This window comes from Oryctolagus cuniculus, chromosome 3 (genome assembly GCF_964237555.1).
Source record: "Oryctolagus cuniculus chromosome 3, mOryCun1.1, whole genome shotgun sequence".
Taxonomy (NCBI): Eukaryota; Metazoa; Chordata; class Mammalia; order Lagomorpha; family Leporidae; genus Oryctolagus; species Oryctolagus cuniculus.
Window position 1 is genome coordinate 136,886,361 of NC_091434.1, and position 14,399 is coordinate 136,900,759.

At 41.2% G+C, this 14,399-nt stretch overlaps 1 protein-coding gene across 2 annotated transcripts in view; it reads left to right on the forward strand.

Moving 5' to 3' along the window:
• The window catches only part of COG5 (component of oligomeric golgi complex 5), a 359,204-nt gene that overhangs the window by 218,900 nt on the left and 125,905 nt on the right, over positions 1 to 14,399 (forward strand). For both annotated transcript variants that reach the window (XM_008258350.4, XM_070071149.1), the window contains 2 exons: positions 182 to 294; positions 531 to 608. In XM_008258350.4, the coding sequence (XP_008256572.1) occupies positions 182 to 294; positions 531 to 608 (191 nt within the window). The remainder of the gene's footprint in view (positions 1 to 181; positions 295 to 530; positions 609 to 14,399) is intronic.

The following is a 14,399-nucleotide window of genomic DNA, read 5'->3' on the forward strand; positions in this document are numbered from 1 at the left end:
TGCATGTCATTTCTGTTTTTCAAACACTGGTTAAAATTCTTTTCATATCACTAATGGAACTGTTTCTTAAAGAAGCAGTTTCTCATTTTTTTTTTTACTTTTTGTATGCTTTTTGTAATAACATATGTTTTATTGTATTTGGAAATTTTTATTTTTCATATTTCTTATTACTCTCAATTAGGGGGTCCCGGAAGATCTACCATGCCAACCCCAGGAAATACTGCAGCTTTCCGTGCTTCCTTGTGGACCAATATGGAGAAACTTGTGGATTATATTTGTGCTGTTTGTGGACAGGTAAGTATTTTAGGGAGTAGAAAGATCACTGATTATGAATTAACTCTTTCTTCATTATGTGACTTTGGGCAAGTCTTTTAAATCTAAATAATCAAAATGCCTCTGTTAATTGATTATAATAAATGCTCTAGTATAATGGGATTCCTCCTACCTTTTTATGCTGCCTAAGGTTTATAATTTGTTTTATTTATAATTAGCAAATTATATATATTCTCTCCCCAACCCTCCATTTTTAGGTGCAACATCTACAGAAAGTATTAACCAAGAAGAGAGATCCTGTTTCTCACATTTGTTTCATTGAAGAAATAGTTAAGGTATGTTTTTTTTTTTTTTTAAATAGAAAATTTATTTGAGAGGCAGTTACAGAATGAGGGAGAGACAGCGAGAAAGATCTTCTATCCACTGGTTCATTCCCCAAAAGCCACAATGGCCAGAGCTGGGCCAATCCGAAGCCAGGAGCCAGGAGCTTCCTCTGGGTCTCTCACACAGTTGCAGAGGCCCAAGCACTTGGGCCATCTTCCACTGCTTTCTTAGGCCATGGTAGAGAGCTTGATCTGAAGAGGAGCAGCCGGGATATGAACCGGCACTCATATGGGATGCCGATGCCACACACAGAGGCTTAGCCTACTATGCCGTAGCACTGGCCCCTTAAGGTATATTTAAACAAAGTTTTAACTGATGACTTTTATGTCTGTCTTGCAGAAAATTGGAAGATATGAGGCAGCATTGTTAGTGAGAATGCCATACAGAATGATGTATGTCAAATGACAATAGGAAAATGTATTCTTGGCAGCAGATTTTTTTTCTCACAATATAAATAGAAGCAAGTTTTTTATGGAGTACACACCACTAGTAATACTATTCAGTTACTAATTTTGAAACATATATACTGATTTCCTGTTTACTGTCCTATCAGTTATGATTTGTAAATATTTTTAAAAGTTCCATTAGAGAATAAGATAAAAAGTTTTGATAAATAAGTTTAAATAGTGGTCATTATAATATACCCAGTGAAGGCTATAGGAGCCATTCAATTGTTAATTTTTCTTGTCAAGCATATTGTTGTGTTCATTTTTCATATTCTAAAATCTCACTTCTGTCATCTATCAATCTGTTATCCTGATGGATTATAGCAATTCTTGCATGTATAGGAATCCCTGATTCTATACTTTATTCATTCATTTTCATGTGGTTTTAATGACTAATTGAATAATTATTCTATTCATTATTAAGTCCTAACAGTGCTTCAAAGAAAAAAAATTTCTTAAATTTCTAGCATCATGATGTAGGTAATTTCCTTTGCAGATTCACGGTGGTAAGTATTTTATAAAGAGTGTGAAGTTTATAAGACCACCCCCACGTTTGCTGATTTGCTAGGAGGATTCACTGGACCCAGCGCAGCTATGATTCATGACAATGAAAGTAAACGAAGCATAGTCAACAGAGGGAAGTGGTGCGTGGGGCAAGGGCCAGAGAGAAGCATGAGAATGCTCTATGGAGTTACTCGGGACCCCTTCAATCGCAAGCAGTATGAATTGTTGTTTTCCACAGGAGATCTTCTTGAATCTAAGAGTCCAGGGACTTTATCCAGGATCAGTTATTGCCTGAGATGTTCCGGAACCCTAGGCCTCCAGAAGAAAAGCAGTTTAGCATAAACCATATTGTTTGTACAGTTTATAGTCAGTGAAGGACTCCTACCATTTAGAGAATCATAGGGTCCCTCTCAAAGTCCCAAGTTCCTAGATTCCTGGCAAGACTAAACTTGCAAACACACCATCTCAGACCTGCTGTAGTGACTCTTTTCCCTACATAACACTGGTACACACCTGATTACCATCCTGCTTTCTACTCAGCTCTTAATTGAATGAAAGAAATAGTAGCAAGTTTTGGGAATTTGTATGGTCACTAAGTTTTTGTGCTTACTAGCAGATGGCTTGATTAATATCAGGCCTTTGTATTTACAGGCAAACAATTAAACAGGCAGTCTTTGTTCTTTTGTTTTTTGGCGTTTAAGAAATTAATTTACTCTTTGTGTACAGTGGCCCTATTGCAAGCTTTTACTATATAATACTTTATAGGTTTTTACATTCCATTTTAACTGATTAACATTCTTTAAACAAGAATAATTTGGAGTCAGTGTGGTGGCACAGCAAATGAAGCAGCCCCTTGGGATGCCTGCACCTCATGTTGAAGTGCCTGGGATTGAGTCCTTCCTCTGCTTGTTTGCTTGCTTTTTTATTTTTTTTAAGCTTCATTTATTTATTTTAAAAGTCAGAGTTAAAAAGAGAGAGAGGAGCCGGCGCTGTGGCATAGAGGATAAAGCCACTGCCTGCAGTTCAGGCATCCCATATGGGCGCCTGTTCGAGACCCGGCTGCTCCACTTCCATCTAGATCTCTGCTATGGCCTGGGAAAGCAGTAGAAAATGGCCCAAGTCCTTGGGCCTTTGCACCCACATGGGTGACCTGGAAGAACCTCCTGGCTCCTGGCTTTCGATTGGCATAGCTCAGGCCATTGTGGCCAGTTGGGGAGTGAACCAGCGGATGGAAGACCTCTTTCTCTCTGCCTCTCCTTCTCTCTCTGTGTAACTCTGACTTTCAAATAAATAAATAAATAATAAATCTTTGAAAAGAGAGAGAGAGAGATCTACCATCTCCTGATTCATTCCCCAGATGGCCACAACTGCTGCAGCTTGACCAGTGCAAAGCCAAGATCTGAGAGCTTTATGTAGGTTTCCCACATGTATTGCAGGGGCCCAAACACTTGAGCCATCTTCCATTGCTTTTCTCGGGCTTTTCGCAGGGAGCTGGTTCAGACGTGGAGCAGCCAAGCCATGACCCAGCACCCATATGAAATGTTGTCACAGGTGGCAGTTTTACCCACTATGCCACAATGCGTGCCCCACCTCCTCTGCTTTCTATCCAGCTTCCTCTTAATGTACACTCTGGGAGGCAATGGATGATGGCACAAGTAATTAGGTCCCTCCCACCCACATGGGAGACCTAGATGGACTTCCTGGCTCCTGACTTCAGCCTGACCTAGCCCTAACTGTTACTGATATTTTACATTTGGGGAATGGCCCCTATATGCAAGATCAGTCTCTCTATATCTCTCTCCCTCTGTCACTTGGCTTTCAAGTAAATATGAAACCAAATAACTAAGCTTTAAAAAAGATTATAGGGGCTGGCATTGTGGCATATCAAGTAAAGTTGCTACCTGTGACGCCAGCATCCCATATATCACTGGTTTGAGTCCTGGCTACTCCACTTCCAATCTAGCTCCCTGCTAATATGTCTGGGAAGGTAGTGGAAGATGGCCCAATTGTTTGGGCCCCTACACCCACATGGAAGATCTGGAAAAAGCTTCTGGCTCCTGGCTTTGGCCTGGACTGGCCCAAACATTGTTGTTGCAGCCATTTGGGGGAGTAAACCAGCAAATCTCTCTTTCCCTCTCTTTTTCTAACTCTCTCTCTTTCAAATAAAATAAATCTTTAAAAAAGATTATAGTGAAACCATCATTAAAGAAAAGGTAAAGAGACAATAGCTATATTTAAAAGAAGCTTACATTTCTGATTTGGGCAAACAATACATAAAATTACATGTGTTCTTGTCAATAGTGAATGATTTATTTTTAAAAAACAAATTTCCTTTTTGAACAATTTTACTTATTTATTTGAGAGGCAGAGAACAAGTACTATCAACTACTGGTTCATTCCTCAGACACCCACGGTGGTTGGAGCAGGACTGAGCCAGAGCCCAGAGCTGGAACTCAGTCCAGGTTTCCTATGTGAGTGGCAAGAACTCGATTACTGAAGCCTTCACTGCTGCCAGCCAGGGTCCATGATAGGAGGAAATGGCAGATAGGAGCTGGAGCGTGGGATTGACTCTAGGTATGAACCTGAGTACCCAGTTACGGGATGCAGATACCTTAACCAGTGTCTGAACTGCTAGGCTAAACATCTGTCCTAACAATGAATTTTTATAGTGAACGAACACTGTCAACTTCTATATGCCAGATTTTAAATGCATGCTTATGATACCTATTAAAAAGGATTTTTGGGAATAGAGATATATGTTTTCATTTTACTCACTTATTTTAAGTGCTTTCAAAATTAAAATACAAGCTTGAAGCTTGTTTTTTCAAAGACTGATTTTCTTTTTCTTTGACAGGCAGAGTTGGTGAGAGAGAGAGACAGAGAGAAAGGTCTTCCTTCCGTTGGTTCACCCCTCAAATGGCCGCTACGGCCGGGGCGCTGCACCAATCCGAAGCCAGGAGCCAGGTGCTTCCTCCTGGTCTCCCATGCGGGTGCAGGGCTCGAACACTTGGGCCATCCTCCACTGCCTTCCCAGGCCACAGCAGAGAGCTGGCCTGGAAGAGGAGCAACTGGGACAGAATCCTGTGCCCCAACTGGGACTAGAACCCGGGGTGCTGGCGCCACAGGCAGAGGATTAGTCAAGTGAGCCGCTGTGCTGGCCTGGTTTTTTTTTTTAAAGATGTATTTATTTGAAAGGCAGAATTAGAGATCTTCCATCCGCTGGTTCACTGCTGCAATGGACAGGGCTGGTCTGAGCCAAAGCTAAAAGCCTGGGACTCTATTAATTTCTCCCAAGGGCCCAAAGATGTGGGCCATCTTCCACTGCTTTCCCAGGTTCATTAGCAGAGAGCTGGATCAGAAGTGTAGCAGCCAGGACTTAAACCACGTTCCATATGGGATGCCTAAGCTGAGCAGATGCTACATAATGAAGAACTGTGCCTTGTGAGGAAAATCAATTTTAACAATTCTAAAAGCATGGCATGCCTTTGTCTTAATTCATAGAGAGTGTCAGATTTAAATCATTGACCCTGCTTCCTTAAGTAAGATAATATCAGGGTTTACTCAATGTGTCAAGACTACTTGTCTCCCTTTACTAAAGTACTTTATGAGCTAGCATGATTTTATAGCTATAGTAATACTGAAAATGGTTTTCCTTAGTTGTGCTCTGTGAAGTCTTGTGGGAATTATTCATTATACTGTTTTATTGGGGATAAATTGGATTTACTTTACAAGCTTCGGTTTTCAACTTAATATTGCCAAATTTCCCTTGGTGTTTGCTAAGAGATTTTATTTCATATGACAAAACTACATGTATTCATATTAACAGTTTGATCTCAGGAATGTGTCAGAGGAGTAAAAAAAGTCCTGTGTGATGGTAGCCTCTGTAATTCTCTGTTCCTCAAAGGCTTGGCAGTCCATGTTCATCATGTTGTAAAGAACACATTCTTAGGATGACCAGTTGGCTCAGATAGACCAGTTAGCTCAGACATTACCTGAAGACTTCATTCTTAGAACAGAAGACAACCCTTCATCTCTTAGTAGAGTTCAATTGTGAATAAAGCTCATGAGCTGTTTTAGTCCTTTCAAATGAAAAGAAAAAAAGAACATAGCAGAGTGTAAGGGGGGGCATTAATGGGTTAGTATAAAGTAAAACTGGGCCAGTTACATCAGGTCTAAAGATCCTTAAGGATATTTTAGTTTAACTGTAGAGTCTTTTGAAAGCTGTTCTTTGATTGAGATAACTGGTTGTGCTTGTGCTTAGTTTAATAAATGCCGTGGCATTGTAGTAAAATTAGTCTGTTTTCTTTTCACTTCGTATGATAATTTGAAAAGATACATTCATACATGTCAATTCACACTTACTCATTTTGATGCTAATTTTTGTATTGTTTTATCTATCTTACATGGATCATTTTCCTTTTAAAATGAGAGTTTTAAGCAGACTATTAGACATTACAAGTTCACTTTTGTGTCTTTTTTAATGCCTTCTTACATATTTTTAATTGAAAGGCACAGAGACAGAAAGAGGGATCTTCCATCTGTTCATTTCCCAAATGCCCACAACAGCCTGGACTGTGCCAGGTCCGAGCCAGAAACTCAGAACTCAGTCAGGTCCCCTATGTGGATGGCAAGGAGGCAACTCCATGATCTATCACCTGCTACCCCACAGTGTGCACATTAGCAGGAAACAAATACAGAGCACAAGGAGGGAGTCAAACCCAGGCACTCTATTATGGAATACAGGTGTCCCAGGCAGCAGCCTAACTGCTGTACCTATTGCCAGCCCTCGGTTTTGATATATTTTTTAAAGATTTATTTATTTATTTGAAAGTCAGTTACACAGAGAGAGGAGAGGCAGAGAGAGATAGAAAGACTCTACAGTTAAACTAAAATATCCTTAAGGATCTCTTCCATCCACTGGTTCACTCCCCAATTGGCCGCAATGGCTGGAGCTGCGCCGATCCAAAGCCAGGAGCCAGGAGCTTCTTCTGGGTCTCCTACATGGGTGCAGGGGCCCAAAGACTTGGGCCATCTTCCACTGCTTTCCGAGGCCATAGCAGAGAGCTGGATTGGAAGTGGAGCAGCTGGGACTAGAACCGGCACCCACATAGATGCCAGTGCTTCAGGCCAGGTGTCAACCCGCTATACCACAGTGCCGGCCCCAATTTTGATATCTTTTAAAACGAGTTAAGAATTTTGTATCATTATATAATCATTAAACTATATATAACACTTTGCTTGAAAGTGAGTGTAACAGATTATTGACAGTTTGTTCAGGTTCCACACAGGGGAAAACAGGTTGCAGATTCTCATCTGCAGAATCAAGCCAGTTTACTTGTGTGTGGGAGTTATAGATATGATACTTTCATTTTTTAAGCCAGCAATTTTTATCATCAGGCAGAATCTTGTAATCATGTGTGTAGGAAGCATTAAGCTAAATTTGGAATGTATTCAACGTTTTGAGCAGCTATAGTACTAATAAGAATTCTAACTGTGAAGAATGTGTTTTTTTTCGCCCTTTTAGATATATCAAATGATTTGATAATAGTATTGCAAATTTTAATTAGAAAAATTTAAGGATACTCAATTGTATAATCCTTTTAATGTTATGAGAAAAATATCTAGCTCATCTATCTGTGACATTATCAGTTTGGTTGAAAAATTAAATAGTGATATGCCAGTTTGATTTTCTTTTTTTATATCTTTTTTTTTTTTTTTTTTTGACAGATAGACAATGAGTGAGAGAGACAGAGAGAAAGGTCTTCCTTTTTCCATTGGTTCACCCCCCCAAGTGGCTGTTGCAGCCAGTGTGCTTCGGCTGGTGCGCTGCGCTGATCCAAAACCAGGAGGCAGGTGCTTCCTCCTGGTCTCCCATGCGGGTGCAGGGCCCAAGGAGTTGGGCCATCCTCTACTGCATTCCCGGGCCACAGCAGAGAGCTGGACTGGAGAGGAGCAACTGGGACAGAATCCGGTGCCCCAACCGGGACTAGAACCCGGGTGCCGGCGCCACAGGCGGAGGATTAGCCTTGTGAGCCGCGGCGCTGGCCACCAGTTTGATTTTCAAGTCAAATGTTAGAATAAATGATTCCTAATCTTAAAGACTAGATAATTTCTGCTTTTTCTAGTCTGTGACTTGGTATTTTTAAGGGCCCTGTCAATATGTTAAAATTCTAGGTAAATTAGAAAACCAGAATTTTTAATATATTATCAAGCTTGTAAAAAAGTGAGAGAATCTCCTACAGGCATACATGCATATTCATATCTGATTGTGTGTCTGTGTGTATATGAAGTTTCATATATAGGTATATAGATATATAGATATGCAATTATAGTGAGCTCCTGGCCCGACCCTGCTATTGCAGCCATTTGGGGAGTGAATCAGTGGATGGAAGATCTCTTTCTGTGTTTCTTTTTCTTTTTTTTAAATTTTTAAAATTTATTTATTTGACAGAGTTAGACAGTGAGAGAGAGAGACAGAGAGAAAGGTCTTACTTCCGTTGGTTCACCCTCCAAATGGCCACTACAGCCGGAGCTATGCCGATCCGAAGCCAGAAGCCAAGTGCTTCTTCCTGGTCTCCCACGTGGGTGCAGGCGCCCAAACACTTGGGCCATCCTCCACTGCCTTCCTGGGCCACAGCAGAGAGCTAGACTGGAAGAGGAACAACCAGGACTAGAACGCTGTGCCCATATGGGATGCTGGCGCCACAGGCGGAGGATTAACCAAGTGAGCCAGGGCACCAGCTCCCTCTTTCTGTGTTTCTGTTTCTTCCTTTTTCTCAGTATTTCTGCTTTTGTTCAAATAAATAAAACAAATTTTTTTAACAAGCAAATGCATGTCTTCCCTAGAGGAAAACATTTCCAGTTTTAGCCATCAGAATTCTCCATATACTAAGATCAGCCAAATAAGACCTCACAGTGAAAATATCCCCAGTCTTATAAATTAACTAAAAGTTAAGATTGAGAGTCAGCAGGGAAAATTAAAGTAATACAAAAACATCATTTGGGTTCTTAAAGAATTTTTCAAGGATACTGTAGATTTCAGATACTTGCATTATTTTAGGAAGAATATTGGGGTGCTTGAGTTCAAGTCCTGGCTGTGCTCCTGACCCCAGCTTCTCACTGATGCACACACTGGGAAGTGGTGGCTCCAGTGGGTGGGTCCCCGCCACCCATATGGGAACCCTAAATTGATTTCCAGCTCATGGATTATGCCTGGTTCAGGCTGGCTGTTGCATGCATTTTAGAGGTGGGAGGTGGGGGAAGTAAGTCAATGCTTTGGGTATCTTTCTCTGTCTACTGCTTCTGCTTTTTGAATAAATAATTTTAAAAAAATTGATGATAAGTAATTGTTAAAAAGCAACCAGGACCCGCGCCGTGGCTCACTAGGCTAATCCTCCACCTGAAGTCCCAGTTGGGGCACCAGATTCTGTCCCAGTTGCTCCTTTTCCAGTCCAGCTCTCTGCTGTGGCCCGGGAAAGCAGTGGAGGATGGCCCAAGTGCTTGGGCCCTGCACCCACATGGGAGACCAGGAGGAAGCACCTGGCTCCTGGCTTTGGATTGGTGCAGCGCCCCGGCCGTAGCGACCATTTTGGGGGTGAACCAACGGAAGGAAGACCTTTCTCTCTGTTTCTCTCTCTTTCACTGTCTAACTCTGCCTGTAAAAAAAAAAAAAAAAAAAAAAAAAAGGCAACCAGGGACCAGTTCTGTGATGCAGCGAGCCAAAGCCCCGGCCTGTAGTGCTGGCTTCCCATATGGGCACCGGTTTGAGTCCTGGCTATTCCACGTCCGATCCAGCTCCTTACTAATGTGCCAGGGAAAGCAGCAAAAGAGGCCCAATTTCTTGAGCCCCTGCACTTGCATGGGAGACCCAGAGGAGGCTCCTGGCTCCTGGCTTTGGATCAGCTCAGCTCTGGCCATTGTGGCCGTTTGGGAAGTGAACCAGCAGCTGGAAGACCTCTCTCTGTCTCTACCTCTCTAACTCTTTCAAAAAAAAAAAAAAAAAAAAAAAAAAGGCCGGTGCCGCGGCTCACTAGGCTAATCCTCCGCCTTGCGGCGCCGGCACACCGGGTTCTAGTCCCAGTCGGGGTGCCGGATTCTGTCCCGGTTGCCCCTCTTCCAGGCCAGCTCTCTGCTGTGGCCAGGGAGTGCAGTGGAGGAAGGCCTAGGTGCTTGGGCCCTGCACCCCATGGGAGACCAGGAGAAGCACCTGGCTCCTGCCATCAGATCAGCACGGTGCGCCGGCTGCAGCACGCTGGCCGCGGCGGCCATTGGAGGGTGAACCAACGGCAAAGGAAGACCTTTTTCTGTCTCTCTCTCTCACTGTCCACTCTGCCTGTCAAAAATAAATAAATAAATACATAAATAAATAAACAAACTACCAGTAGATCTGAAAAAGAACCAAGGAAATTATTTAGAAATAAAAATAAAAATTTGAAATAGAAAATGCATCAGATAAATTAAACAAAAGATTACATAGACTAGGTGCTCGGGCATAGCAGGTAAAACCACCTCCTGAAGCACCAGCATCCCATATTCCTGATCCAGCTCCCTGATAATGCACCTAGGAGAGCAGCAGAGCATGGCCCAAGTCCTTGGGACCCTGTACCTGTGTGAGAGGCCTAGATGAAGTTCCTGGCTCCTGGCTTTGGCCTGACTTAGCCCTAGCCATTGTAATGATTTGGCGAGTGAACCAGTGGATGGAAGATCAGTCTCTTTTTCAGTCTCTGTGTAACACCACATTTCAAATAAAATAAATAAATTAAAAAAAGATAGATTACATACACCTTGAGAGAGAACTAGAGGCCTGGCAGGTAGAATTGATGCAATTATCCAGTATGCCACATAAGCACTAGCTCATGGAAAATAGGAAAGAAAAGTGAAAAAGTATGGAGAATGAAATGACATTTTAAAATGTGGCTATTTAGAAATGCAAAGTATAAAACAAAATTATATGATCCTCTTAATACTTGCAGGAAGAGCATTTAACAGACTCTACCATTCATTGCTGATTTTACAAACTGTCCATAAATTACAATTATAGTTTATCCTTTTCAACCTGATAAAATGTATCTGAAAAACGAACAGGTAAAATCTTACATTATGGTGGAAACTGAATGCTTCTGCCCTAAAATCAAGGATTTCTTTTTGCTTTCTGACAACTTCTATTCAATATTATTTTAGCCTGTGTAGAAAAACAAAAGACTTCTGACTTTGAGAAGAAGAAATGGAATTGTTACTCATTATAGGTGACAAGATTATCTATTTAGAAAACCTAATAGAATGTAGAAAAAAAGCTACTAGAACTAATAAGTGATTTTTTGTAAGACTACAGAATACAAGAGCAGTATACAAAAGGTAGTTGTGCTTTTCTACATTAGCCATGCACAATTAACATTATTTGGGAACTGAACAGTGTTAAAAATCTTGATTTTGATAACTGTGTTTATGTGGGAGATTATCCCTACAAGGTCAATTAATTACTTACTGGTATAGAGCTAATTACTTTCAAATGGCCCAGAGAAAGAAAGATTGAGAATGGTAAAATAAATGTGACTCAATGTCAGTAAATGATAAATTCTAGTGAACAGGGATTTTGGAGATTTTTTCTAAGATTAAAATGTATCAAAGGTTAAACATAGAAAAACTACAGCAACTAAGTTTTTCTTTCCTTTTCTTTTTTTATTTTTTGACAGGTAGAGTGGACAGTGAGAGAGAGACAGAGAGAAAGGTCTTCCTTTGCCGTTGGTTCACCCTCCAATGGCCGCCGCGGCCAGGGCGCTGCGGCCGGCGCACCGTGCTAATCCGATGGCAGGAGCCAGGTGCTTCTCCTGGTCTCCCATGGGGTGCAGGGCCCAAGCACCTGGGCCATCCTCCACTGCCTTCCCGGGCCACAGCAGAGAGCTGGCCTGGAAGAGGGGCAACCGGGACAGAATCCGGTGCCCCGACCAGGACTAGAACCCGGTGTGCCGGCGCCGCTAGGTGGAAGATTAGCCTACTGAGCTGCGGCACTGTCCAGCAAGTAATTTTTAAACAGATAAAAATGTACACTTTAAAAATAAACTTTCAAAATCAGTCCATGTACATTTAAAAGTCATGTATAGTTCTGGAAACTTTAAAGAGATTGATTCAGTAGTTTGGAGTTTTATGATCAGGAGACTGATAGGACCAGGCAGTTTTTTAAGCAAAATACTGAAATTTCAAAGAACTCATCATTGCATTTTTCTAGTGAAAAGCAGCACCTTCCTCCTCAACTTACTCTGTGAGATTTGTGTGACCTTTGTGCCAGGACCATTGAGAGATAACAAGAAAGGAAATTATAATCAGGAATATGCGTTGAAAAACCTTAAAATATTACAATAGCAAGTCCAGCGATATATAAAAACTAATACCCCAGTAGATATAGAAAGACTACTTGATAGGGCTGGTGCTATGGCATAGCAGGTTAAACCTCCACCTGTCATACTGGCATGCCAAATGGGTGTTGATTCGAGTCGTAACTGCTCCTTTTCCAATCCAGCTCACTGTTAATGTGCCTGGGAAAGTCATGGAAGATGGCCCAAATGCTTAGTTTCCTGCACCCACGTGGGAGATCTGGAAGAAATTCCAGGCTCCTGGCTTTGGCCTAGCCCAGCTCCAGCCATTGCAGCCATTTGGGGAGTAAACCAGCAGATGGAAGATCATTCTCTCTCTCCTTCTCCCCTCTGTAACTTTGTATTTAAAATTAAAAAAAAAAAAATCTTTAAAAAGAAAGATTACTTGGAAAAATTCATCATGATAAAAAGTTCTAGCAAAATGAGGGAGGGAGCTGTCTTAAATTGGACATCAGGCAAAAGCCTTGTGTAATCATCTCAACGATGAACTATAGCAAGGGTTATCTTTACGGTCAGTAGAAAGACCCACTGCCCATCAACCCTGCTGCTTTTCAACATTGTACTGGAGGACTGTACCAACATAGTAAAAGAAAAAATAGAAATAAAATGTTAAAATTTTGAGTTCAAACATTCTGGAGGAATTACTTCTATTGTTTATGCACGTTTGAACAAATTTCAAACCTATCAAATTGAACAGAAAGGTTCATATGAATTCAAAGGAATCTCTGGATACCTATAATTTAAAATTAAAACCATTTTTTATTGACTTTTTAAAAGATTTTATTTATTTATTTGAGAGAGTTACAGACAGAGGAAGAAACAGGGAGAAGTCTTCCATCCACTGGTTCACTCCCCAAATGGCCACAACAGCGGAGCTGAGCCGATCTGAAGTCAAGAGCCAGGAGTTTCTTCTGGGTCTCCCATGCAGTTACAGGGGCCCATGCACTTGGGCCATCTTCCACTGCTCTTCCAGGCCATTAGCAGGGAGCTGGATCGGAAGAGGAGCAGCTGGGACATGAACTGGCGCCCATATGGGATGTGAGTGCCACAGGCGGAGGCCTAGCCTACTATGCCACAGTGCTGGCCCCATGTTTGTGACTTTTATACTCCCCAAATGGCTGCAACATCTGGGGCTTGCCAGGCCAAACCCAGGAGCCAAGTCTCCCACATGGATGCAGGGTCCCAAAGCACTTGGGCTGCCTTCTGCTGCTTTTCCAGAACAGTTGGTTCTCCATCCGTCACCCATATGGGATGCCAGTATCCCAGGCAGCAGCTTAACCTTCTGTGTCACAACACTAGTCCCTCAGTACCAAATTTTTTACATCAAGAATGTGCTGTTCTGCTTAGAATTAACATTTAGATTATCTGTATTACTCTGCCATAAAATTTAAAAAATGCATTATATTTATTCCTTTCATTCTGAGATAATGTCTGTGAACATTTTTAATATATTAAATGTCAATTGTGTCCACATTTTAACAAGTCCCGTTTTTTCTACTTTTAAAATGTATTTAAAAATCTGATTATTTTTCACTGTCTTACACTGTTACCCTAGTAGAAACTCCCATTTTCTCAAACAAAAAGTAGACTGCCCCATGAATGCTGCTTTTTTCTCTGAACAATACATGTATAAAAAGCAGCATTTTGATTTTAACTGAACTTCTTTTGTTTGTGTAGAGTTTCTCATTTTAATTTGTAATGTTTTTTCTTAGAGTCCCTATTTAATTTCTTTATCTTCTTTATAATGAGTCACAACAAAATGTTTCTTCTGAAAGCTATTTTTCAGCAAAAAGAATTCCTTTTCTTTACCTTATATTTGCTTTGCCAGAAACCCTATGCTTTGAATCTAAGAGATGATTAAGAACTAATTTAAAATTCATTTCTCCTTGGTTTCTTTGATCAAGTCTACAAGCTTCCTTGTTCACAACATGATCTCTCCGAGAGATCTCTGCTGCAAACTTTCTGCCAAATTTTTACTTCCTCTTTTTTTTATCTTAATATTGCTCCTTCTGATTTCTTCTCAGTAAGCACACTGACTTAGAACCACTTTACTATAGAGCCAGAAGTCTAGCTGCGGATCCTTACCTTCCCCTTCTGTCTCAGTGGTCGCTATAGATTGTATCTTCTTTTTCAGACTTACCCCTTTGCTTTTGTTTTTTGTTGTAGTTTTCCCTGTTTCCCCTACTCTGTGTTTACTACAATATCAACCTCTTGCCCCTCCTTCCTTTCAAAGGTCTACAGTTAAATAAAGTCCTTGATTCTGTGCCTCCCTCTCCCAACTTGTTTCCTTCACACTCAACTTTCAGTAAGCTAAGCTTTGTCTTCCTTCTTTTCTCTTTTGCCACAAGCTACAAAACCAACACTCTATAGACCCAGCTTCCCAATCCTTCTGCCCACTTCTTAGACCCTTTTTGACTTTATT